This window comes from Mustela nigripes, chromosome 5 (assembly GCF_022355385.1).
Source record: "Mustela nigripes isolate SB6536 chromosome 5, MUSNIG.SB6536, whole genome shotgun sequence".
Lineage (NCBI taxonomy): Eukaryota > Metazoa > Chordata > Mammalia > Carnivora > Mustelidae > Mustela > Mustela nigripes.
The window spans coordinates 17,232,383-17,257,064 of record NC_081561.1 but is presented as its reverse complement, the minus strand read 5'-3'; the positions used below and the strand labels follow the sequence as shown (position 1 = coordinate 17,257,064).

At 47.1% G+C, this 24,682-nt stretch overlaps 1 protein-coding gene across 2 annotated transcripts in view; it reads right to left on the bottom strand.

The window, feature by feature from the left end:
* The window catches only part of KDM1B (lysine demethylase 1B), a 60,257-nt gene that overhangs the window by 12,934 nt on the left and 22,641 nt on the right, over positions 1 to 24,682 (bottom strand). For both annotated transcript variants that reach the window (XM_059399515.1, XM_059399514.1), the window contains exons 7-16: positions 19,044 to 19,082; positions 14,939 to 15,143; positions 12,727 to 12,911; positions 9,884 to 10,060; positions 9,397 to 9,471; positions 6,337 to 6,474; positions 5,188 to 5,359; positions 2,159 to 2,286; positions 873 to 1,004; positions 260 to 334 (exon numbers count right to left, since the gene is read on the bottom strand). In XM_059399515.1, coding sequence (XP_059255498.1) covers positions 260 to 334; positions 873 to 1,004; positions 2,159 to 2,286; positions 5,188 to 5,359; positions 6,337 to 6,474; positions 9,397 to 9,471; positions 9,884 to 10,060; positions 12,727 to 12,911; positions 14,939 to 15,143; positions 19,044 to 19,082 — 1,326 coding nt within the window. The remainder of the gene's footprint in view (positions 1 to 259; positions 335 to 872; positions 1,005 to 2,158; positions 2,287 to 5,187; positions 5,360 to 6,336; positions 6,475 to 9,396; positions 9,472 to 9,883; positions 10,061 to 12,726; positions 12,912 to 14,938; positions 15,144 to 19,043; positions 19,083 to 24,682) is intronic.

The following is a 24,682-nucleotide window of genomic DNA, read 5'->3' as shown; positions in this document are numbered from 1 at the left end:
CCAAAGGATTTTTTATATTCAACTCTCAGGACTCATGTACCACAAGAAACACTTTTCAGAATTCCACCTACCATGAAATCCATATGGTGTTAGATCAATTATCTCAGATCTGCAGACCCACACAGGATTGAGTGGAGACAGGTAAGTCTTCAGGACTCCATCTCCAGGCAGATTGCCAAAGGCAAACTACTTGGTGGAAAACACGGTTTTCCCAGACCCCCAGGCCCGTAGCAGCACCTAGTGAAATTCTAGCACCTACCTTTTGTGCTGTATACCCTGTCCCATCCATAATGGTAACCTGCACTTCATCTCCAGAATAGTCAATGCTCTGTACCTGCTCGAGAAAAACAATCATGAAAACCATGAGACGGAGCCGTACGATCCAGGATCCTCTAAGTATATCGTGTGAATTTCTATCTCCAAGACGCCAAAGAATCACTTTCTGGCATTCAGAGATCTGAACGACATTTACAGCTTACTTCAGGGAACTCTCACCCAGTCATTAAAATTTATAAACACTGTCAGAATTATGGAAAATCTTTAAAATCGCTTATCTAAAGTGAAGGATACACATAAGTTACAGCCCCTGTGATCAGAGCAATGCGCAGTGCGAATGCATAGGGACAAACACGCAAAGGGAAAAATTTCCGAATGAACACAGATGCACAGCGTCAGGGAGGTCATGAGAATCCCGCACACATGAGTAACCAAGATGCATCTGCACCACGGCTGCTTCCAAACAGCGGGGCTACCTAATGAACGAGGTCACGGCAAGCACCTGTCTCCTGTGTCATCCACGCGCCCCATGCTTCCCACCCTCCAAACACAAGGTCAATTCAGAGCTCCCCCCGTCCAACGCTGTCAACACTCACTGGAGACTCGAGCCGAATGTCTAGGCCTTCTGCCAGTTTCTCAATGATTACGGAGTAGCCAGGCATTAGCAGAGTGTGGTCACCAGCGAACTGGGCAAAGAATTCGTTGTGGTCCCAGGAGCGAGCAGACACCTGGGAAGCGATAATGTGCAGGAAAGCTTATTTTTTTGTCTGTCTGTCTGTCTATCCATCTATTTATTATGTAAACTCTACCCCTAATGTGGGACTTGAACTCATGACCCCAAGGCCGAGACTGGCATCTTCCACCGACTAAGCCAGCCAAGCACTCCAGGAAAGCTTATTTTAGAACAAAAGGTAGACATGATTTGGACCTGCTCCTTGACAGCAAGGTATACTGTGTATCAACAATGCTGAAAAATCAGAACTCGATGAATGAAACTGGAGAACTCCATCTATAAGCATGCCAACCGTCGCCAACGTGGCATTTCTATAGAGGCTGAAATCCTGCATGATTTTGGAAAGCAACGTTACTCTGATGGCAATGGTGAATGCCAGGGTATCTCAGCTGGTTAAGCATCTGCCTTCAGCTCAGGTCATGATCTCAGGGGGTGGGGTGTGTGTGTGTTGGGGGGGGGGGGGTCCTTGCTCACCAGGGAGTCTGCTCCTCCCTCTGCCTACCTCTCCCTCCCTCCCTCTCTCTGACAAATAAAAGAGTTAAAAAAAAAAGAATCAAATGAAAATGGAGATATCCTGATTTGGATAAATAAGCCAGGGTCATCTGTGGAGCCTCAATTCAAAATAAGAAAATCTGAGTATCAAGACCTTGGTCGTTACAGGAGTGAGGCAAGTTTAAATTTATTTCAGCAAGATTCACAGACCACGCCTGCAAAGCTCCTCTAGTTCGGTCTCCGGAGAGCAGTGCTCTCAGACCGCGCAGGGCTCCCCAGGGCCGCCTGCAGGGGAAGGAGGGCAGCCAGCACGCCCGGCTCTGGGCCCCGCGCAGATCCAGCGCCAGGGCCCTCCTGACACATTCTCTGAAGAAAGGTTTCTCCAGCTCTAACAACAAAACGAGGTCTAAACCACGGTGGGGCGACTTCGCTCAGAAGTCATGGTTTTTGAACTTGCAAAGAGCAGAACCCGTATTTCCTGTTTACCCGGAGCAGCCCGGGTTCCGGGCCAAGAGCCGGCCCACGGACACACGCACCGACATGCGCCGAGCCTGGGTCAGGGCCAACACCCGGCACGGGGAAGCACGCGCAGCAGCACATGTCCCCAGCCGGGACCCCGCACCCAGACACGCGCCCCGGCCCCGCGAGCCCGCACACCTGGCGGAGGCTGCTGCCGCAGGCGTACTCCAGGTTGCTCAGGTGGAAGTGTAGCACCTGCTCCTCGAGCTCACTGAACTGGACGCCGGACTCCGTGATGAACGCTTTGTAGATCTCCTCTATCTTTTCTGTAACGGGGAGGGAGCGAAGCAGAGCCAAGAGCGGTCACGCCGTTTCCTCATCCTTTACCCTGCGCTCTGTTCCTCCGGCGACCCCACAAACCCCCGAGCGGCCGAGGTCCCTTCCCAAGGAAACCCGGGGTGCGTGGGGTTGGGGGGACAGGACATGTTGATAAGGTTGGTTTCGCTCAGGAAGGAAAAGCTTATCTTAACTGGAAACACAGTCTGTAGGCTCTGCATCTTCAACCATGTTTCGTTACTGCCTCGTTGAACAATTTCTTCTTTTTTGCTCAAGTTTGGAGGGGGAGGTACCCCCTGTGCCCCCAGAGAAAATTCCTCCTCCCTTTCTGGTACCGCGACCACCTCAAGTCCAGTTCTTAGAACATCTCACCTCAAGGCAGAGCCCTACAGTCGACTACCTGCTACATTCTCTCCAAAACAAGAATAATCCATGGCGGGCTTTCGTCCCCTGAGCCTTCTGTCTCCATGCCTTTTCACTACTGGTTTTCTGCTGCCTGTGTAATAAATCCCCAAACCCACAGCCAGACCAAGCCAGCACACTTTCAGCCTTTCTAAAGACAGCGCCTACCACCTGCCCGTTCACAAGCTCTGCTGAGGGGCAGCCGGGTCTCTGCCGGGTAAATGCCAACCGTGGGAGGACTGCTGCCACCTCGCCCCTCACTGGCTGCCCCCCATGGCCTGGCCCAGCCCCCTTCCACTCCAGCATCCGCCGGCCACCACACGCCTTGGGAATCCTGCTTACTAGCAACCCCCACCTTCATCCATTCCACGCAACCGGAACGTTCAACTACACAGACACACAGCCCTGTGGTATCATCGCTTGGCTCTTAGATTCCCTTTGTGGGGGGATGCGGGGGGGCTCGTGTCTGACAAACTGTAAACATCTTAGCACATGGCACTTCTTCGTAACCTTTGCCGTGATGACCACCAGCCCACATGTAGGCTGTAGACTCAAAGTCTGTGTACTTGCTCAACTAGACAGGGAACTGAAACTGAGTTAAGAAAAAAAAAACTTGACAACTCCAGCCTCTCATTCAAATTCATGCTACATCACAATATGGGGATGGTCACAGCACCGCTGGGTCCGTGCTAGGCTTCGGCCCCCCGACCACAGGGCCTTTGCGCTACCTTCATGATCATCTTGCAGTCCTACCCTGCCTCCTGCTACATGGTTTCTATTTTCCTTCAGGTTTTGTAGAGATTCGGGAGGAACCAAGATCTCTAAAAACCAAGATATAAAATTAAGTATTAATAGACTGGGAAAAGCCTTAATGTGAATTTTATGTAAATTACACTTAAAAGCTTTAGTACATATGCTCTCTGAAATTAACTCTCGCTTCTCAGTGTTTCTATCTGGATGTTTTCAGCAAAGTGCTAATGAGCTGGCATCTCTGCGCAGACACTACGAGGCGGGAGAGAACCGGGACCTTGTTCATGCAGACACGTACGCACCGTTATTAGAGCTTTCCCAGATAATACTAATTAGAAAACACAACTTACACAGTTGTTGTCGCAGACCCTCCCTTGATAACTTTTTTTAATTGGCCAAGACAAAGCAATATTGTTAACATTTTTACCTGGTGGCCTTTTGGGTGTAAGACCTTTTGGGTCTTAGGACCCCCCCCCCCCCGCCCATCCAGCGATTACCCCCCACGCACACAACACTCACTAAATTCTGAGCACATCCACCAAGTCAGCCTAGGAACGGCCCCCAACTCCGGAAAAGTCAACAACGTCCCCCTGGGTCTGGCCATTAACTCCGTTTGATTAAATGATCCCTGTGCCGCCCAATTTCTGAAAATGTTGTGTGAGATTCCGTAGAGGCTCATTTACAAATAAGGGCGACTGGAGGGTCTCAAGCAGGAGGGGGAAGGGAAGGGGAAAGAGAGGGGACAGTGCTTGCTACTGAGACCTCGACCCCAAACAATGAGGGAGCATACACCAGGACGCAGAACTAAGAACCCTTTCAAGGAAACATACACCTGAAGCAAATTAACATCCTGAGAACAGAGTTCAAATGATCGCACTTGAAGAAACCACAACAGGCCACCAAAACCCATGAGTGGTACATACAGGTCATAAGAACTGTAGGCTAAACGAACATCAACTTAAGAAGCAGAATGGTCAAATCTCCACTGGCACCCTCGTGAAAATGAGTGCTTACAGACAAGTTTTCCAAAGAGTACAATCAACTGAGAATATTTGGTCCAATTAGTAACAAAGCCTAACAATTTTGAATTAAAATTTTCCAACTGCAACACATATTCTTACATTCTTAAATAAAACATACTAAAAAACAAATAAACAAACAAAAAAAAAACAAAACAACCTCAAGCTATTGCCCCCAAAAAGGGAAAAGAAATCCTGACATACAAAAACTCTTTTCATCTAGAAGGGACATTACGGGGACGCCTGGGTGGCTCAGTTGGTTAGAAGGGACATTACGGAGGGACTACTCACATGGGGCCTATACCACGTTTCCTTAAAATAAGCTCCTCTGGGAAGCTGAAAATTAAACATTTAAGTAAATCTTTCAAACATCAGCTATTTTATGCAACGTAAGATCTGAGTGTGTTCACGCACACAAGCCTCTACAGGTCCTTGAGAAAGTTCTCCACAGAGCATAACAGTCCAGAAGGAAGGCTCCTAGGACTTCTCCTGTGTGTGTGTGTGTGTGTTTTAACACAAGCTCTACGCCCATCATGGGGCCTGAACCCGTGACCCCGAGATCAAGAGTCGCAAGCTCTACGGACTGAGCCTGCCAGGTGCCCTTCACAGGACTCCTCCGACGGCAGACGTCCAAGCACACAGGTGGATGCTGCTAGTGTTCATCAAGCTAGGGAGACAAGGGGACTGCGATGGAACATTCAGAACGCCATTCCCCCATACCTCCTAAAGGAACATCTTGGAGCTGAGTCTTATCCTTCCTCCACTCAGAGACAACATCCAAGAGAGCATTAAAATGAAAATCCATGCGCTTGTCAATGGTGGGGTCCGTAATTCGTCCACCTTCCTGAATTAAGTCACATCTCTCTCCAAATTTATGCATGCTGATGCCAAGCTTCAAAATAATGAGAATAAGAAGGTGAAATTTTGCCCTGGAAAAAATACTTACAGGTTCTAAGCTGAAATTAGACAGAGCTCTCATGGAGAAAATGGTCTAGCAGTTCTCGAAGAGAAAGCTAAATGTGCTTCCTGGGGGGTGGCAGCAAAGGGAGGCAGTGAGAAAAAGAGCATGAAATCCACGAGACCTTATTTCAGGAGAAGGTGAAGTGACAGCAGCAGCGTCCATGCCATGCACTCTACAGCTTTGCGGGCAGCATGTATTAATGCTGTGCTACGGCCGAGCCCGGCCTCTCCTTGTTCTGACATTCCAGCCCCACTGCAGACTCTCCCGTAAATGAGCACGCAACCACACAGACACTCATGGAAGGTGATGCTGAATTTACTGTCAATACGTAATACTTCAGGAAAAAACCTTGGGCCTACCGGGTCTTCAATGAAACTACAGAGAGTCGCCCAATAAAAGACAGGATGCCCAGGTAAAATTGGACTTTCAGAGGAACAATGAGTAGTTTGGGTTTTGGTGTCTGTTTGTTATTGTTTTTGTTTTTGTTTTTAGTGTAAGTATGTCCCAAATATTGCATGCAAAACATCCCATGGAATATTTGGGACATACTTATCCTAAACACAATACTTGTTGTTTATCCAAAAGCCAAAAGTAGCTGGGCATTCTGTATTTTTATGGGCTCCATCTGGCAACCTTAAGATGAGCTAATCGAGTGGCCTGGAAATAACACACAAATATAATTAAAAATCTCAAAAAAAATTTTTTTTATGCATGCTACAGTTCTACCTTCTCTGAAAGGAAGAACTGTAACTACTTTTGTTGACTTTTCATGGGGGTGGGGTGAGGGGGCAAGAAATCATTTAGGGGTGGTTCTGTATCATCAAAAAGCATTATTAATACTACACACAAGAAAAATGAGACCAATTTTTCTTCTGATTATCTACAACACAAATGTTAAAGAAACCCACTTGTTCACACATTAGTGCTACTGGGTTGTTGATACAGCCGTTGACAATCTGGGCTCCTCTTCCCACTGTGACGCCTTTAAAAGATTTATCATCCCATACTCGGCCTCCAATTCGGTCTTTGGCTTCCAAGACAGTTACCTAAAAACACAGGCAATCAGGGAAGCTGAATAGGATAAGAAACTGTATTAAAAGCAGTGCTATAAATCCAGAATGACACACAGTTATGTAAGTTCCATATCTGGTTAATTATGGTATCACTCGGGAAAAAACTTTTAAAAGAAGGTAGCGTGAACAGAAGCCAATGTAGATGTTGAAACAAACCATCCAGTTTTTAGCAAGAAGGGGAGTGAGTGGTCTGCTAGCGAGATCCCTCAAACGAGATCTCTCTCGTCTCCAATGCCATAATGATAAGATTGGATGAATTAGCACATGAAATGTACTCTGAAAGTTTTTACTTAATACTAGTCCATAAATTAAAAAGCACTGTAAGAGGGGTGCCTGGGTGGCTCAGTGGGTTAAACCGTCTGCCTTCGGCTCACGTCGTGATCCCAGGGTGCTGGGATTGGGCCCCGCATCAGGCTCTCTGCTCAGCGGGGAGCATGCTTCCCACCCCCACTTGTGATCTCTGTCAAATAAATAAATAAAATCTTTAAAAATAAATAAATAAATAAATAAGCACTATAAGAGACCAGACTAAAGAGGTGAGTTTTCCTTTAAAACGACTCTGCAAAATGCCTTCAGCTTTGCAAATAGGCCTTAACTTCCCTAGGAAAGGACTACTGTTAAAAATAAAAGTGTACGTTGATCATACTACCCAAGTATGACCTGGTGGGCCTGGCCTAAGCAGGTTGGCCCCACACCCAGACAACGTTACCTCCCCCCAATTTTGCACGGCATGAGGAGCTGCCGGTGGTGGACAGTTCTGACAACGAGCGCCACGCTTCCTTGGGTCGCAGTAACCCAGGGGAAATGTGACTCCTACTTCGTTTCACTTCTGGATCCCTAACAGGACTCTTTCAACTCGCTCAAGGATGTTCCCCAAGTCAACCATCTCGGTTACTCTGGGGAATCTCTTTCCTAACAGAAGAAGGACGGTTGGTCTCTTTGGGGTCTCTCATCACCTGGTGAACAAGAGCAGAGAAGGGGAGTGCTCCTCTGAATATTCTTATTCCTCATTCTCTCCAACAAGGAAGGTTACAACCTGAGGTTCTAACCTTCCCCACCCTCTTTTCTCTGACTTCATACAGATTAACATAGACCCAGCGGTGTCTGGTTTTGTTTTAGTGTAAGAGGAAGGTACTGTATTAAAGACAGCCCCCTAGACTTTGGATATTAATAACCTTCCTTGCAACATCATCTGTGAGTTTCCCTAACAAAAACAAACAAAAGATCTTGGTGCTAATAGCTAACGCTAGAATACATAAATGATCAATTCAAACACGTCCTAGCTTAATACCATTCAGAAAATACTTTGAAGTGCAAACACACTTCCCATAAATCCAACTCAGGTTCTTCTGCTTTGTGAGGAAAATCATGTAACCCAAGGCTTATATCTTCCATTCAACTGAGGAAAACTTCTCTTAGAAATAGCTACTGAAAACTTTTCTCATCTCTGAAACTCCTCCAGCAGAAAGACATTGTGAACAAGTTGTCATTTCTTTCAGCCAGAGAAAAGTGCTAAGACTAATTCAATTCTACCAAACTGATTTTCATGTTTGGTTTAACTGAAAACCAAAGTCCTTGAAAAATAAGTTTTTTAAAGAAAGAAGTGTGTCAGACTTAGAAAGTCACAAATTGAGGGGTGTGGTTAATTCGAATGAATCTAATGAAAATGAGATTCTGAACTGCATGATATTTTTTTGTAAGTCTCTATTTAGGCTAATTCTGAGCAACTGGAAGAAGGCCACACCCTAGTGAAAAACTATCCTACCTTGGAGAAGTAGACCACCTCAAGTACGTATAGCCCTTTAGAAGTCACGTAATTCTGTCTGAACCATGGATTAACCAATTCAATCTTGCTTCCAGAAGCAAAGATCATGTTCCAAAGTAAGACTCCAAGACTCCAAGTGTGCCTTTGAGGGGCACCTGGCTAGCTAGTCAGTCAAGCACACGACAGCTGATCATAGAGTGACGGGCTCAAGCTCCACGCTGGGCACAGAACTTACTCAAAAAAGGATACCTTTCATTTGCAAGAGAAAAGTTACTGCATGTTTCAGAAAATTTTATACAGGAAACAGTGAATTTCCAAGCTGCTATTTGTTATCTCAAACTATTACAAAAACAAGGACTTTTTCCCAGTGTGCCATCTGTGGTGTTGACTAACAGCTCGTGGAGAATTTCTGCTTTAGTTTCTGCACGGACTCCCTTCTGATTTGCTCATTAGGAGTCTAATACCCTGGGACGCCTGGGTGGCTCAGGTGGTTAGGCAGCTGCCTTCGGCTCAGGTCATGATCCCAGCGTCCTGGGATCGAGTCTGCATCGGGCTCCTTGTCGGTGGGGAGCCTGCTTCTCCCTCTGCCTCTGCCTGTCATTCTGTCCGCCTGTGCTCGCTCTCTCCCTCTCTCTCTGACAAATAAATAAATAAAATCTTTAAAAAAAAAAAAAAAAAGGAGTCTAATACCCTGTCCTGGGGTGCCTGGGTGGCTCAGTGGGTTAAAGCCTCTGCCTTCGGCTCAGGTCATGATCCCAGGGTCCTGGGATTGAGACCTGCATTGGGCTCTCTGCTCAGCAGTGAGCCTGCTTCCTCCTCTCTCTCTCTGCCTGCCTCTCTGCCTACTTATGATCTCTGTCTGTCAAATAAATAAATAAAATCCTAAAAAAAAAACCCAAAATAAACCCTGTCCTAAAGCTGCTGAGAATGGCTATTCCCTCCACCTTTCTTTTATTAAACCCATTTCAAATGCTGTATCCTTCCTAGGAGCAGTTAGAAAGATTATAAAGACATACAGTGATTTCACACTCTCCACCAAAATCAGAAACCAGTTTCTAAATCTTAGAAATTCTGGACCAAAGGGCACGGTTAACCATCTGTTATCAACTCCATGTCCCCAAAACTCTTACCTTAATTCCAAAGTTATGCAGTTGCCTAGCAGCTGCTAATCCTGCTGGACCAGCCCCGATAATGATGACAGATTTCTTTAAAAAAAAAAAAAAAAAAAGAAGAAGAAAGGAAAAAAAAGGAAAATTTTTTTAAAAAGGACCCAATTAGAGAAATGAAAGCAATATATTGTTCTCCTTGTTCTAAGAAGGTACTAACTGCCAAGCCACACTAGTTCATCTACATTTCTTGGATGTTCATAGAAAATTACTTTCCTCAAGAATATGGATGCATGTAATAAGCCCCTCCTCTTTTCCACAGTCTAGGGCACCGGTGCCTGATAGTCTCTTCCCCAGAGGAGCACAGTCTACACAACTCTTACTCTGTAGCTTCTGTGGTGATCATGTGACTGACACGAGTACCATGAACTAGTACCCACTAATGCTGTTGTCGCAGACTAGCATGTATCGTGATGGCGGTTGTGTTACCGTGAGAGCAACAGCCACCTACGTTGTGGTAATCTTTAGGAAGAAGATGCTGGTCGGTGCCGACGCTGAGAACTCCCGTGTTGATGAGACCTTTCCTCGTCATAAAATAAAGGATCCTCTCCACTTCCTGCACGCACCGGATACGCACGAGACCCCGGACAATGATGTGAGGAATACATTTCTGAGGGGTAAGAGCTTCCTGTGTGTGCAAACAAAACCAGACTGTTAAGACAAGTAGACGGAACTCTGGGCTCCTCGAAAATTGAACAGAATTCCTCTGTGACCCAGCAGGCCCCCTCCTGGGTATCCACTGAAAAGAACTGAAAACGGAAGCTCATACAAAATTCTTATTCCCGCTACTCAAATTGCCAAAAGGTGGGACTATCCAAGGGTCCATCAACGGATGATGAACAAACCAAATGGGGGTAGATAGGTACGTGGGCCATTATTTGGCCATAAAAAGAAATGAGGTACTGATCCGTGCCACAACACAGAGGAATCCTACAAACGGCATTCTGCTTGAAGAAGCTCCTCACGGGAGATCACATGCTGTAGGATTCCATTTGTAGGAACAACTCGCCATGGGCAAATCTAGAGAGGCAGAAAGTAGATCAGTGCTTGCCAGAGGCTGGGGGGAGGGAGGAATGGGGAGTTGCTGTTTACTGGCTGTGGGGTTTCCTCTGGGGGTCACCAAAAGTTCTAGAACAAGATGTGGGGATGATTACACAACACTATTTAATGCCACAGACTGTACCTTTTACAACGGTAAAAATGGTAAATTTTACATTGTGTTTTTACCACAATAACCAACCAAACCAAACCAAACCCCTCTTGGGGTACTCAAGTCCCTCTTGTGTCACTAAGACATAGTAGGATCAAAGCAGGTGGGGAGGACTGCCTGGTGAAGGAAGAAAAACGGACATAAGGAAGACAAGGCACTTTCTACTCCATCAGCTCATCTTCTCCTCCCCAAGGACAGCTACGGGGACCGGGGGCTGACCACGTCGCAGATACGTTCCTGACTCCATACACCACACAGCAAGAGCCACAGCAGAAGCCCATGCCGTCACTTATCCCAGCAGCAGAAAAACCTGGATTCTCATCACCAATAAGATGTGAGGAGACAGATTTAGGAATGTTAAGGAAAAAACAGCCATTGCCTTTTCCTGCACACCCCTCTGTCGTCAAGGCCTTGGAACATTTCAAAGATACAAGATTAACATAGCCTTGACCCACGGTCATGAAGTTAGAACAGGCTCAAGAGTGGGGGTCCCAAACTCTGGCTCATCCTCTACTGGTCCCCAACCCCCCAGCTCTGAAAGAACCGAACCACACACAGGAAGAGGACTTACAGTAGACCCATGACCAACGCGGGGTTGAACTGTGTGGGTCCACTCACACGTCGACATTTTCGATAAGCACAGTGTGGTACTTAATAACATTTTCTGTAGCTTACTTGCTTGTGAGAATACGTATATAATATACATACAACATACAAAATATGTGCCAATGAACTGTTTACATTATTGGTAAGGTTTCAAGTCAACAGCAGGCTATTTGTAGTTGAGTTCTAGAAGGAGCCAAAAGTTATATGTGGACTTTTGACTGGGCTGGCGGGGGTGTGAAAGGTGTCAACGCCACTAATCCCCACATTGTCCAAGGGTCAACCGTGTTCAAGAAATAACATCGGCTTGGGTTGGTGCAGAAGGTAAAAAACACTTGTTTGTAGTCATGAATTCTAAAAAAAATTTTTTTTCAAAATCTTTGGTTCTTTCACGGCAAATATATGTTTTCCCACTAGAATATTAAACACAAAGCATACTATTTTATTAAATATTAAAATAGATCCAGGCTGATAAGGTTCAGGATTTTTTCCTATAAGGTTCTTCACCACCATAAATCAATTTTCGAAGTCGAACCAAAAGAAATGTGAAGAAAAATGAATCCAAGGCTGTTTCTGAAGAGTTTATCTTTACAACTTATTTACAGGAAATTCTGACCACAATTTTGTTCAGTTCAGCAAATGTTTATTGAGCACCTACCTCCAGCCTGCTGGGGAGGAAATGAACAATTCTGCCTCATCCAACCCACTCACAGAATTCGTAGAAACTGATCCGTGAACTGGATCAGGCCATCTCATGCTGGATTCTAATCCAGTGAGACAGCACGGTCCATCTGGAGTATCTTTCCTGAATCAAGATTACTTTTGCGGCCTTGCCAGATGTTCCGCATTCAGCAATCACTCAAATAATTGCAGGAGAAATTAATAAGTCAGAAAAATACTAGGGTCATGAAAGCCTTTGTTTAGATAATAATAATAATGATAACAAAAGCTCCTATCCCCTCTCATAGGGTCTCCCCCCTTTCCAGGTGGGGGCTGTATGAGGCCCCTAACATATCTTTAGTCACAGCAGACAGCAAAGCACCAGTAAGAATCCCTGCCCTCAAGGGGTTATGACACTTTCTTTAATGCTTTATTTTTTTTCCTCTCGGCATTCATGCTGGAACTCTCTGAACCAAACTTTGCACCTTATACTCAATCACTAGAGAGTCAAAAATTCGGACATATGGTCTCAACGTGGTGGTTCCCAGGATGGGGAGACTCAGTGCCCGGGAGGCAATACCTGGGGTCAACGTCGGTTGTCACAACGGGGGATGTTCTAGTATCTAGGGGGCAGGGGCCAGAGAAACCACGAAACATCCTACAGGACACCGGGCAGCCCCCACACGATGAACATCCACCCAGTGTCCACGGTGGGAAGGCAGAGAGTCCCTGATCTCAAGCCCCGCCTCACCATACAGCAGCCCCCCCTCCTTCCAGAGCAGCCCCGGCCCGTGCGCACGGGGGGGCCTCCCTCCACTCACTTTGCAGTTAGTGTACCACAGGGCGAGGGTGAGGTTCCGCAAAGCCAGGTACATGGTGGGGTCTCGGGAGTACTCCGGGAACTCGTAGAGCTCGTCCAGCTCCATCACGTCCGGCCGCACGCACAGGGCTTTGCCACACTCATTGGGCTGGTAGAAGGGCTGGAAGTACCGGTTCATGCCTGGAACTGACGGAAGGCACAGAGGCACACGACGCACACCCAGGTAAGCGACCGAGCAGGCGCGAAGCAGAAAGGACAGCCTCAGCCAGGGCTACGGTCTGTCCCGCAGGCACATTCGCACTCCCCGTCTAGTTAGATGAAATACCCGGGAACTGCGTATTCCTCCCATTCTTTCTTCACCAACGGAATTTCCATGGTATGGAAAAAAAAAGGTTTTTTTAAGGTTTTTATGGGTGTTAAACACCTGCCATAGGGGCGCCTGGGTGGCTCAGGTCATGGTCTCAGGGTCCTGGGATCGAGCCCCGCATCGGGCTCTCTGCTCAGCAGGGAGCCTGCTTCCCCCTCTCTCTGCCTGCCTCTCAGCCCACTTGTGATCTCTGTCCAATAAATAAATAAAATCTTTAAAAAACAAACAAACAAACAAAACACGGGCTATAAAATCGATCATCTTATCTGTGTTTACGTGTAGCATTGAACTGGGTTAAGGATATTCACACTGCTGGGCAACACGTCTCCAGAACTTGTTATCTTGTAAGACTGAAACTCTGCGAACACCAGCTCCCCATGGAAATAAATTTTAAAAGTAACCTTCACTGGAATTTTTCCGATTAGAACGTGAATCAGTTCACAGAGGTACAGAACAATCACTGACCTCAGATAACCTTGGAGCCGTGGGTAACATTTAAGGCTACAGTCTATCCTCTGTGCTGTTTCTACGCACAGAGACTATTAATGTATCATGCACTTGTTTTTTAAAAGCCTGAAAGATATGCTGTTTCCTAACCTGATTTTCAAGACCACTGTCCCTTGTCATTAAACACTGGGACTTCAACAGACACAGCGTGTTTTCCTATTATTTAACTACTCCTCCGTTCCTGGGCACTTAAATTTCATATAATTATTTTACTATTGTAAGCAATGTCATGTAAATCTTTGGATTAACCCTTTGAGGATTTACCTTGATAATTACTTACGACAAATTCTAGAATAAAGAGGGAGTCTATTTTAAGGTTTTTGATTCATGGCCAAATTGTCCCTCCCAATATCCATAACCACTAATAACATCTGAGTGCCTATTAAGGGCGGGCTAACCTTTGTTAACCCTGGGACTTACCACTTGGGGTTCGATTCGGGCCACATCCACATTTTCAGAGGGCCCAGTGTTCTTGGTTAAAAAACTTTAAATAGGGTGGTGCATTGTGGCTTAAGCAGTTAAGCATCTGCCTTTGCTCAGGTCATGATCTCAGTGTTCTACGATCGAGCCTACGATCGAGCCCCGCATGGGGCTCCCGGCTCAGTGGGGAGTCTGCTTCTCCTTCTACCCAAACCCCCCACACTCATGCTTGTTCACACTTTCTCTCAAATAAAATCTTTAAAAAAAAAAAACTAAAAAAAAATTAAAAGAGACCCTTAAAATAGGGCTTTTAGGTCAAAATCTATTTGCATCATCAAACATAAAAGTTTGTTAGTTTGTGGACAGGGGAAGGTCTAGAATTCTTGCTGGGACACTAAGAACTTGGGTGGAGAACTTTAAAGATCCATTTGAAGTAAGCGGTCACTGGTTTATCTGGCCTGACCTAAAGTTTTGGATTTTCTTCAAGTTGATCACTTCACTGAGGTTTTACGTGGCATAATTAGAAGCAAAAAAAGACTCCGAGAAAAAAGAGAAAAAGGCTGCTCATATGGTCGAAACTTTCTCCCGGCATGTCAGAGTTTTGAGTTACCATCAAATGATGCAGCCACTCAAATTTCAATGACCTAACTCATCAACCTTGGTAGATACAATTCCTGGACCAGTGTTAGACGTCCCACGGGATGGACGACCTACGTGGACACGAACCACGTGATATATGTGAACGCTATGACCGAGCCACGGCACAACCAAAGCCATGAAATCACACGGTGCTTTAGATCACGTTGCACACACTTTAAAAAAATCTTTTGCGTTCTGCTCCCCCACCCCATTCCAGGAGAAGCGGGGGGAGGGGGGGGGGAGGAAAGCAGGGAGGGCCAGGGCCAGGACCAGCTCTCACCCAGCGAGGAGGGGACGCCCTTGGAGTGCTCCAGCTTCCCGGGGCTGCTGCTGCCGGCTGCGCGGTGGGTGCTGGCGCAAGACGGGCTCATGCCCACGCAGTCGGGGTAGTAGGCAGAGAGCAGGGGTGCGGCCACGCTGTCCTTCAGCAAGGGAGGGAGGATGAGCATGGAGTACCACCAGTGGTTGGACACTTCCGACACTCTCTGGAGTGGGGCAGAGCGAGACCAAGAGGCACAATGGCAGACAAGAAACAGACACGCAGGCTCAGCCGAGGACGGACGGCTTCCTGCCCCCTCACCCTCCACGGCCCCGCACCAGAGCTCGGCACACTCAGATTTAGAAATAAAGACGGCCGACGGTGCCCGGAGAGGTTTCTTAGCAGAGTTCTTCCGGATGGGCGGCAACAACCTCCTCCGGCGCCCCGCACCTACCCTCCCCCAACCCCGCCCCAACACTGACCCGCTGCCCCCCAACACCAAGTCAGTCTCCCAGCTACATCTAGGACAGCCTTCCAACCTTGCAGCAGCATCACAGGTAATGTAACAGCCAGGGCCATCCCCTAACTGCAAGCCCAGGTTTCAGCCTGACACGGGAAACGTCTCTCTGTTCAGCAATCCCTTATCACCCAAACCCCGCCCCCTTCACTAGGGATCTCGAGAGGACGGAACCCATAATATGGGGCGGAAAAAGATCGTCCTCCTGAGAAGCTGTCAAGCAGGACTCCTTTTTGCTAGAAGCTACTAAACACTTTCAGAGGAAGAAATACGTGACAACTATCGAAATAAGACGTTAAATGTGGAAATGAACAAAAAAGCTATTTTTGGTCTTAAACTATGTGATCACATTTCAGAGCTGATTTAACACATGGAGTCATCGGATCAAAGCATCCCCACGATGACTAACGACTGCAGTAAGAATAAAATTTCCTTGGCTTCCTGAGCTACTCTGCCGCCAAGCCCATGCTTGATGGCTGTTTCTAATCGTGATCTTGAGCGCACGATCCAAGAACTCTAAGAATCTGATACAGGAGAGCCTTGAGCCCCGGACGCCTCTGGTGTCAGTCCTCCGGGCTCCCAAGCACGTGCCACCTGCTGTCGAGCCGGGCGTTGTGGCCTCAAGGTCCAGAGGGTGAGCCAGTCTGCAGAAGCATTTTGTTTGCTCCTTGGCTTTCATGGGGTGCAAGTCTGGGGCCAGCACTTCTCCGTTTAGGACGAGCCCCGACACATGCGTTAAGTGACTCCCAGCTGCTTCACACATTCTTTTTACCTGCTCCACCATGAAGGCATGTCGGTCTGCTGTAAGCTCTCGAGGCTGCCCTCAGCCAGCCCGGGCCATACCGAAAGAGAAGAGAAGCTTCAGTTCTACCCCCAACACACCAGGGCCGCCTCTGCGGACCCCTTCCTGGTGTAGCCCCAAGGACAGGGTAAACGGAGAGTTCAGATCCCGACATTCCAAACGGACCGTGCAGAGGTAGGAATGGAGACACCTCAATGAACAGGAACCCAAGTTCTCGGGCTTCCGGGACCTACCAGAGGCCCTGCCCTCCTGCTACCTGCTCCGAGCCCTTCCTCCCCAAGAAGCCCCTTGACCATGCTCCGAGTCGTCTCTGCACAGGGGTGTGAGCAGCTCCAACAGCCACCCACGAACACGTACTCCGTCCTGCTGTTCTGAGCGTGTCCCCCCCAGCGCACCCATCAGTCCCCGGGCACCTGGCTGTCACTCTGTCGGGACACCATCGAGAACCCCACTCTCACCAATACACGTACCACGTAAGAAATCATACTCAATAGAGTCAGTCCATCAGCATCTTTACACCAGGTTCCCCCCAAATCCACATCCACCCAGAACCTCAGCACACGACCTAAATGGAAACGGGGTCCTTATAGACGTCCTCAGTCACAGGGAGTAGGGTGAGCTCTAACTTCAGTGCAACTGGTGTCCTTATAGGAAAAGAAGGGACACAGCAGGGAAGACACGCAGGGAGAGGGTCACGGGAGCCTGCAGTAACCCCTGGACAAGCCAACCAACGCCAAGGATTGCTGCTGCCACCGGAGGCAGGAAAAGGCTAACAGAAGCACCCCCAGACCTTCGTGGAGGCACAGCCCTGCTAACAGCTTCACTTCAGACTCAGCCTCTGAAACTAGGAGACAACGTGCTTCTGTTGCTTAGTTTGTAGTAACGCATTACAGCAGCCCTAGGAAACGAATACAGGCGCTCAAAACTTAGAATCTGCTTCCAAAGTGAACCTGGAGCTGCCTGGGGGGCTCAGTCGGTTAAGCACCTGCCTTCAGCTCAGGTCATGATCCTGGGGTTCTGGGATCGAGTCCCGCTTTGGGCTCCTTTATTTATTAGTTGGCTTCTCCCTCTGCCACTCCCCTGCCCCCTACGCTCACTCTCTTATCTCTCCCTCAAAATAAATTGTTAAAAAAACATTTTTTTAAATAAAAAAATAAGGGGCACCTGGGTGGCTCAGTGGGTTAAAGCCTCTGCCTTCAGCTTAGGTCATGATCTCAGGGTTCTAGGATCAAGCCCCACATCAGGCTCTCTGCTCAGCAGGGAGCCTGCTTCCTCCTCTCTCTCTGCCTGCTGCTCTGCCTACTTGTGATCTCTGTCTGTCAAATAAATAAATAAAATCTTAAAAAAAAAAAAAAGTGGCCCCTGAATCCAGAGGCATAGAACAGGGGTAAAGCAGGAGACACGGCTATAAACCTGTTCTAGACTCTTCCTTAACCCTACACAAAAGTAAATAACTGGCGGATGAAATCCAGGAACTCTTCCACACTTTTTAAAGTTCCTATATCCTAAGAATCCTGCCTCTATCCTAAAGTTCAGTGTTCTATATACAAAAGGGTCTGAATGCCAGCAGACAGACTCATCAGGCCTTGCAAATGCACTTGGCTATGTTTTCCTTTGTATCTATCTGTCTACCCGAAATCCTGAAATTATCTGGGCCACTGCTTTCCTATGGAAATGCTTGAGGGTACAACTAATTATTAAAAATACATGGGGGGAGGCACCTAGGAGGCTGAGTCAGTTAAATATTTGATTCTTTTTTTTTTTTTTTAAAGATTTTTATTTACTTATTGAGAGAGAGGTAGTGAGAGAGAGCATGAGCGAGGAGAAATCAAAGGCGGAAGCAGACTCCCCACGGAGCTGGGAGCCTGATGCGGGACTCGATCCCAGGACTCCGGGATCATGACCTGAGCCGAAGGCAGTCGTCCAACCAACTGAGCCACCCAGGCATCCCTAAATATTTGATTCTTGATTTCGGCTCAGGTCTTGACCCTAGAGCTGGGAGCTCCAGCCTGCTTAGGGGTCTGCACTGGGCGTGGAGGCCATTTAAAAAATGTGTGTATCTCACACATCCCTTTATGTAACAGAATGGATTTCAAGTAGATTTAATACATGTCACTTCTCCCATTGCCTAAAATTCAACCACAGCCCCCAAGTTTCAGACATGTGAAAAAACCACAAATTAACACCTCTGTATTACTGAAACGCAGAATAGCTCAGAATTTCGGAATTTCAGACACTCAGAAATGCAAGACACCATTTTCTACAACAGCGTGGGATCTACCATACCAGCCAGGGCTCTGCCAGCTCCTGGAGCAAAGGTCCACAGGAGAAACGAGACCCTGAGGAGGCTCGGCCAGCCGGAGGCGCTGCTTCCCCTCCCCCGTCGGGCAGAGACCAGCTCAGAATACACAAGAACACTCTCTTGCAGCTGAATCTGGGCCAAGGCCATCAAATTACGGGCCTCTCGTTCTTTTCTCGGAAAGATTCAAGCAGAGATAAGGTCCCAAAAGCCGCCCATGAGAACCAAGGCAGATCTGCGGAGTAAGGCAAGCTACCCATTTCTTCCCTTTTAATTCCTTTTAACGTGTGGCCATATAATTTTATTTTTCTCTATAAGGGAGGGAAGGATCACCCATGATACCCTGACTCCTAACACTTTCATTACACCGGTGTCAGGTTAGATCAAAAGCCTTTGATCCGCAACCAAATAGAGAGAAACTTATGAAACTGTTATTGTCACTGACAGATAGTACTTTTATCATCGAGGGCACAATGAACTGTGGTCCAGGATGTGCTCAAATACTCACTAGATCCTCTGGAAGGGAACAATGGTCTGAGGTCTCGGGCTGCAAAAGAAAACCAACTGTTAATTAGATTTACTTATAAACTACAGGCATTAAGTGTCCGTTTGCTTTCAGTTAAGACACCCCTCTTCACCTGTGCAGCAAGTAAAAGCGACAAATGGGATAAAACAAGGCAGCGCTGAGGGCATGGAGGAGACAGCTACTGCCGTAAAGAGGTCCCGGGTGAAGAGCTGAAGGAGCGGAAGGACTTTGGGGGCAATTTGACAAAATGCGCAACATTTAAATGCACAATAATTTGACACTACCTTGCAGGCTGAAGACATACAAGCGATACACACAGCAGTTCACACCTGGCTAGTTTTTTGACAGGGGCTCTCAAACGTGTGCACCCACAGAAGTATTAGAAATGCTCAGGAGCACCTGAGGCGCTCAGTCCGGTAAACATCGGACTCTTGGTTTCAGCTCAGGTCGTGATCTCGGTCCTGAGACTGAGCCTCCCGCAGGGCTCCCCCCGCTCAGCGAGGAGTCTGCTTGAGATTCTCTCTCCCTCTGCCCCTTCCTCCACTCCCTCTCTTTCTCTCACTCAAATAAATAAATAAAATCTAAAAGATTTTATTTATTCTGGGGCGGCAGGGAGGGAGGAGGGGCAGAGGGAGAGGGAGAAGCAGACTCCCCGCTGAGCAGGAAGTCAGATGCAGGACTCCATCCCAGGACCCTGAGATCATTAACTGAGTTGAAGGCAGATGCTTAACCGACTGAGCCACCCAGCGCCCCAAAATAAATAAATCTTTTTAAAAAATGTTCAAAGGAGCACTATTTGTAATAGAAAAAAGCTAATCACAGCCCAGAAGTCCACCAAGAGTAGAACAGTGTTCTGTTCAAACAGAACACCCACTGGGGCGCCCGGGTGGCTCAGTCATTAAGCCTCTGCCTTCTGCTCAGGTCATGATCTCAGGGTCCTGGGATCGAGTCCTGCGTCTGGCTCTCTGCTCACTGGAGAGCCTGCTTCTCCCTCTCCTCCTGACTCATGTGCTCTATCTCTGTCTCTCTCCCAAACAAATAAAAATAAAACCAAAAAAAAACAGCCAATGACACAGCAATGCGAAAGAACCAAGCACACACCACACACTACCGCAGGGGCACACCGCACAAACATAACGGCGACAAAGAGACAGGCCCCGGAGAACGCACACTGTGTGATTCCACTTACAAGTCCAGTCAGCCAGCCCAGAGAGTAGGGGAGCAAGGGGCGGAGGGTGGGAGTGAAAGGGGTGCAGGGGGGCCTCCTGCGGGGCCGGGAAAAGTTCAATTTCTCTACTGGGAGCTGGTTAAAGAGGGACTCTCCGGAGCGCCACCGAGTTCCGCATTTTGATTTGTACATTTTCTGTTTCTATGTTATACTTTAATAAAAAGGTTACCTACATCAACTGAAGACCGGCATACCCGATGGCCTGGCCAATCTGACTCCTTGGAATACTCCAGAGAAACTCTGGCATGCCGGCACCAGGGGAGGTGTGCAAAAATGCTCGCGTGCACCTCACAGCCCCAAATGAGAACCCACCCTCACGTGCACGAGCAGAACAGGTGCGCTGCGGCAGGTGGGCTTACGCACGGCGATACTGCCCAGCAGGGAGAAGTAATGAACCAGGGCTCAAGCATCGACATGGATACTTATGGAAAAACCTCAGTGTTGGGTAAAAAGAGCAAGTCGCAGAGGAATACAAACAACAGGACATAATTCATAACCAACACAGAAATACAGAAAATGTTACATGTTGTTTTGGTTTCATAAATATGCATGACTCTGTAACAAAAAGCAGAGGCATAATACATGCAGAATTCAGAACGCTGCAGAACACTTGCAGGGGAGGGAAGAAACAAGTACCGAGGGGCCCCGGGGAGATACAGAGGCCTTGGCAAGGAACACTCTGCTTCTAAAACAGGGTGCTGGGCACCTGAGTGCTTATTTTAAGTCTTTATTCCTTATGTAGCATTAGAAACCTGCTTTTGTGTCGATGTATTAATTCATATTAAAATGACCATATCAGGATGTGTGGCTGTATCAGTCAGTAGAGCACATGACCCTTAAATCTCAAGGTTAGGAGGTTCAAGCCCAGAGTTGGGGATGAAGCCTACTTAAGAAAAGAAAGAAAAGAAAAGAAAAGGGAAAGGGAAAGGGAAAGAAAGAAAGAAAATGACCATATATACTTAGACACAGAAATTTCACTTCCTGGAATTGATCCTCCAAGTAGACTGACAATGGCATAGATACAAAGCTATTCACTGTAGCACTGTCACTAACAGTAAACACAATTTCTTTTTTTTTTTTTTTTAAGATTTTATTTATTTGTTTGACAGAGATCACAAGTAGGCAGAGAGGAAGGCACAGAGAGAGGGGAAAACAGGCCTCCTGCTGAGCCCAGAGCCTGATATGAGGCTCGATCTCAGAACCCTGAGATCATGACCTGAGCCGAAGGCAGAGGCTTAACCCACTGAGCCACCCAGGCACCTAACAGTAAACACAATTTAAAAGTCACCTAAATACCCTTTAGTCAGGGTAAATTCATCAGGATACACCAACTGAATGGACTATGTCCTACATGGTCTTTAAGAACAAAGAGATCTTTGTGTGCTGATATGGAAGCATCTTTATATAAACCAACAGGGGTGCCTGGGCGGCTCGGCTGACTAAGCATCCAACTCCTCATTTCAGGTCAGGTGGGATCTCAGGGTCGTAGGATCACGCCCCGCTTCAGGCTCCAAGCTGGGCATGGAGTCTGCTGGAGATTCTCTCTCTCCTGCTCTGTCTCCTAACCCCTCTGCCACTCCCCGCCTGTCTCTCCCCTTCTCTAAAAAAGATGTATTAATGACCAAAAGCAAAGCCCCAAAAGAGCAGGCGGCGCTCACTACCGTGCTGTTTAATACTGGTTTACAAATAAACCTCTCCAGACTTTGTCCTTGACAGAATGCCAAGCTGAAGACTGAAGTGACTCTGGGTCAATAAACACCATTTCAATAAATATTTCAAACGTTCTGGCTACGGATGGCAATCAGTCGAGACTGGGGCAGTAGGTCTGGAAGGGGATCTCTGGAGGGGAGAAGGAGATGAGAACAGTGATGGCATCGTCAGAAGCTGGAATTTAAGACCGCAAACCCTTCCACTTTAAGATGGTGGGAGGCTAGAGGAGAGAAAGACAATGAAGTTTTCAACAATGGAAGAGATCTGACACCTCGGAGCCCCTGCTGGGGAAAAGTGCCTGCAGTTAAAATACATCCAACCACGTGAGGAACCGCAATAAAGAAGTGGGGACAGAGGAACTGTGGTACAGAAATTGTGGGGACAGTACAAGTAAAGCCCCATGAGCACGGAAGCAAGAGTAAACTACGGAGAGATTATGGGGACTGGGAATAAGTGACCCAAAACGCTAACAGGCACTGGGAGTGAGGAAAAGGCGGGGTGGCCCGAAGTGTGATGTAATCTACTTTTTCCTCTTTCGTGTCCCAGTGTTAATGAGCATCTAAGACTGAAACATGCAATTTTTAAAAAGAAGGGAGGGCGATTCCAACCCCCCAGCATTCTCCTCACGTATCTTTTCTTAATCTTTCAGGGAGATTTTCTTTTCTTTTATTTATTTATTTATTTTTAAGATTTCATTTATTTATTTGAGAGAGCACAAGAGCACAGAGTAAGAGGGAGAAGCAGGCTCCCCACTGAGTAGAGGGCCAGGGGGATGCGGGACTCGATCTCAGGACCCTGAGATCATGACTTGGGCCAAAGGCAGACCCTCAATGGACTGAGCCACCCAGGCGCCCCTCGGGGAGATTTCAGAAACTACTATTCCTTGTGATGAAGAAATTGTTCCTCCACGTTCAGCAAGTTCCTAGTTCCCTTTGGCTTCTTTTTCTTATGTTAAGTTTGGTTGTGTGAAATGCAACCACGGAACTTCACACCAGCACATGCGGTAGTATGTGTGACATACCAAAGCGGTAAGTCAGCCGGACCTTCTCCTCAGACACACTGAGGGGAATATTTTCGAATGACAATGCTGATTTCGTGATGGTGACCGCATGAGCTTGTTTTTTTGGCTATCATCTTTGTTCTTTTCTGTATTGTTTCAATGTTTCAAAGATGAGCACATGTCATTTTTCTAAAAAACAAGCTCATTCTACAGAAGACCTTGGGGTATTCCCAAGCAGTTCAAGTTGAAGAAAGTGAAAAAGACACGGACCACAGGAAGGAAAATCAGGTAAATTGGAAAAGGGACACAGATGACCTGAAAATGAGTAGAAACGATGTCAGAAAAAAGAAAAGAAAAGAAAAGAAAAGAAAAGAAACGATGTCGAAATTGTACTTTCTGTTACCACACGTGAATGAGAAGAGGGATGGCGCAGAACTCCAGACCCAGCTAAACCAGAGCCAGGACAAATTATTTTCATATAAACCCTGCATGTAAAACATACTTACTGTTTAGTAACATGACATCATCAGGCAAACCATCCAAGATATCTGTTTAATCCTTTCGAACAATTGTCTGGAAGCTTCACAAAAGCAGGATGGGTAAGAATGGCCCCAAGGATAGTATCTAGTAAAATAGTCTGCTATTTTTGACTGCTCCCTGGCCCAGCTCTCCTTTTAAATACAATGGAATCCACTTCAGAAATCATCTGAGGCACAGGTGCTAGTCGTTAAGCTCAGGGTACACAATACTGATGAGCTCACCTGACACTCCAACCCCGATTCCCCGTCTCTGGACCCACTCAGCCTGGAAAATGAACTACCCAGCCCCCACATCAGGCCCCTCCCTCGTTCTCCTCTCCTGTCCCGCAAATGGCTTCTGCTCCAAAGGTCCAGCCCAAGCACCAATTCAGGTGCTGAACAGAACGGCTTCAGCACAGGACTTGCCAACTCCGGAACCCTGGCCCCCCCGGCTTAGATCTGTGCTTTCTACCCTTTCCTCCCAAACTGCCAACATCAAAAATGAAACAGGGGTACCACCACAGATCCCACTGAGAGGAGAATGAGGGAACAGTGCAACAACTCTAACAAGTCTGACAGTGAAGATAAAATACATTTCTTCAAAAACACAATTGGCGGGGCGCCTGGGTGGCTCAGTGGGTTAAAGCCTCTGCCTTCGGCTCAGGTCATGATCCCAGGGTCCTGGGATCGAGCCCCACATCGGGCTCTCTGCTCTGCGGGGAGCCTGCTTCCCCCCACCCCCACTGCCTGCCTCTCTGCCTACTTGTGATCTCTCTCTCTCTCTCTCTGTCAAATAAATAAATAAATCTTAAAACAAAACAAAACAAAAGACGTAGAGAAAGTTTCTAACAAAATCCAACATCCGTTCATAACAAAACATTCTCAGCAAAGTAGGGAAAGAGAGGAACTTCTTCAGTCTGATCAAAGACATCTGTGAAAAGCTACAGCTGGCACTATACATAATGATAAAATACTGAACACATTTCTCCTAAGTCAGGAACAAGAAAAGATAGCTGTTCTCCAACTTCTACTCAACTCTGTGCTGATGGTCGTGGCCAAAGTAATAAGGCAAGAAGAAGAGTGAGCCCAAAAATTTAGTTTTTAAAAAAAGCACAAGAGTTGCTATGATGGTAGAAAATCCAAAGCAATCTACGAAAAGATCTTT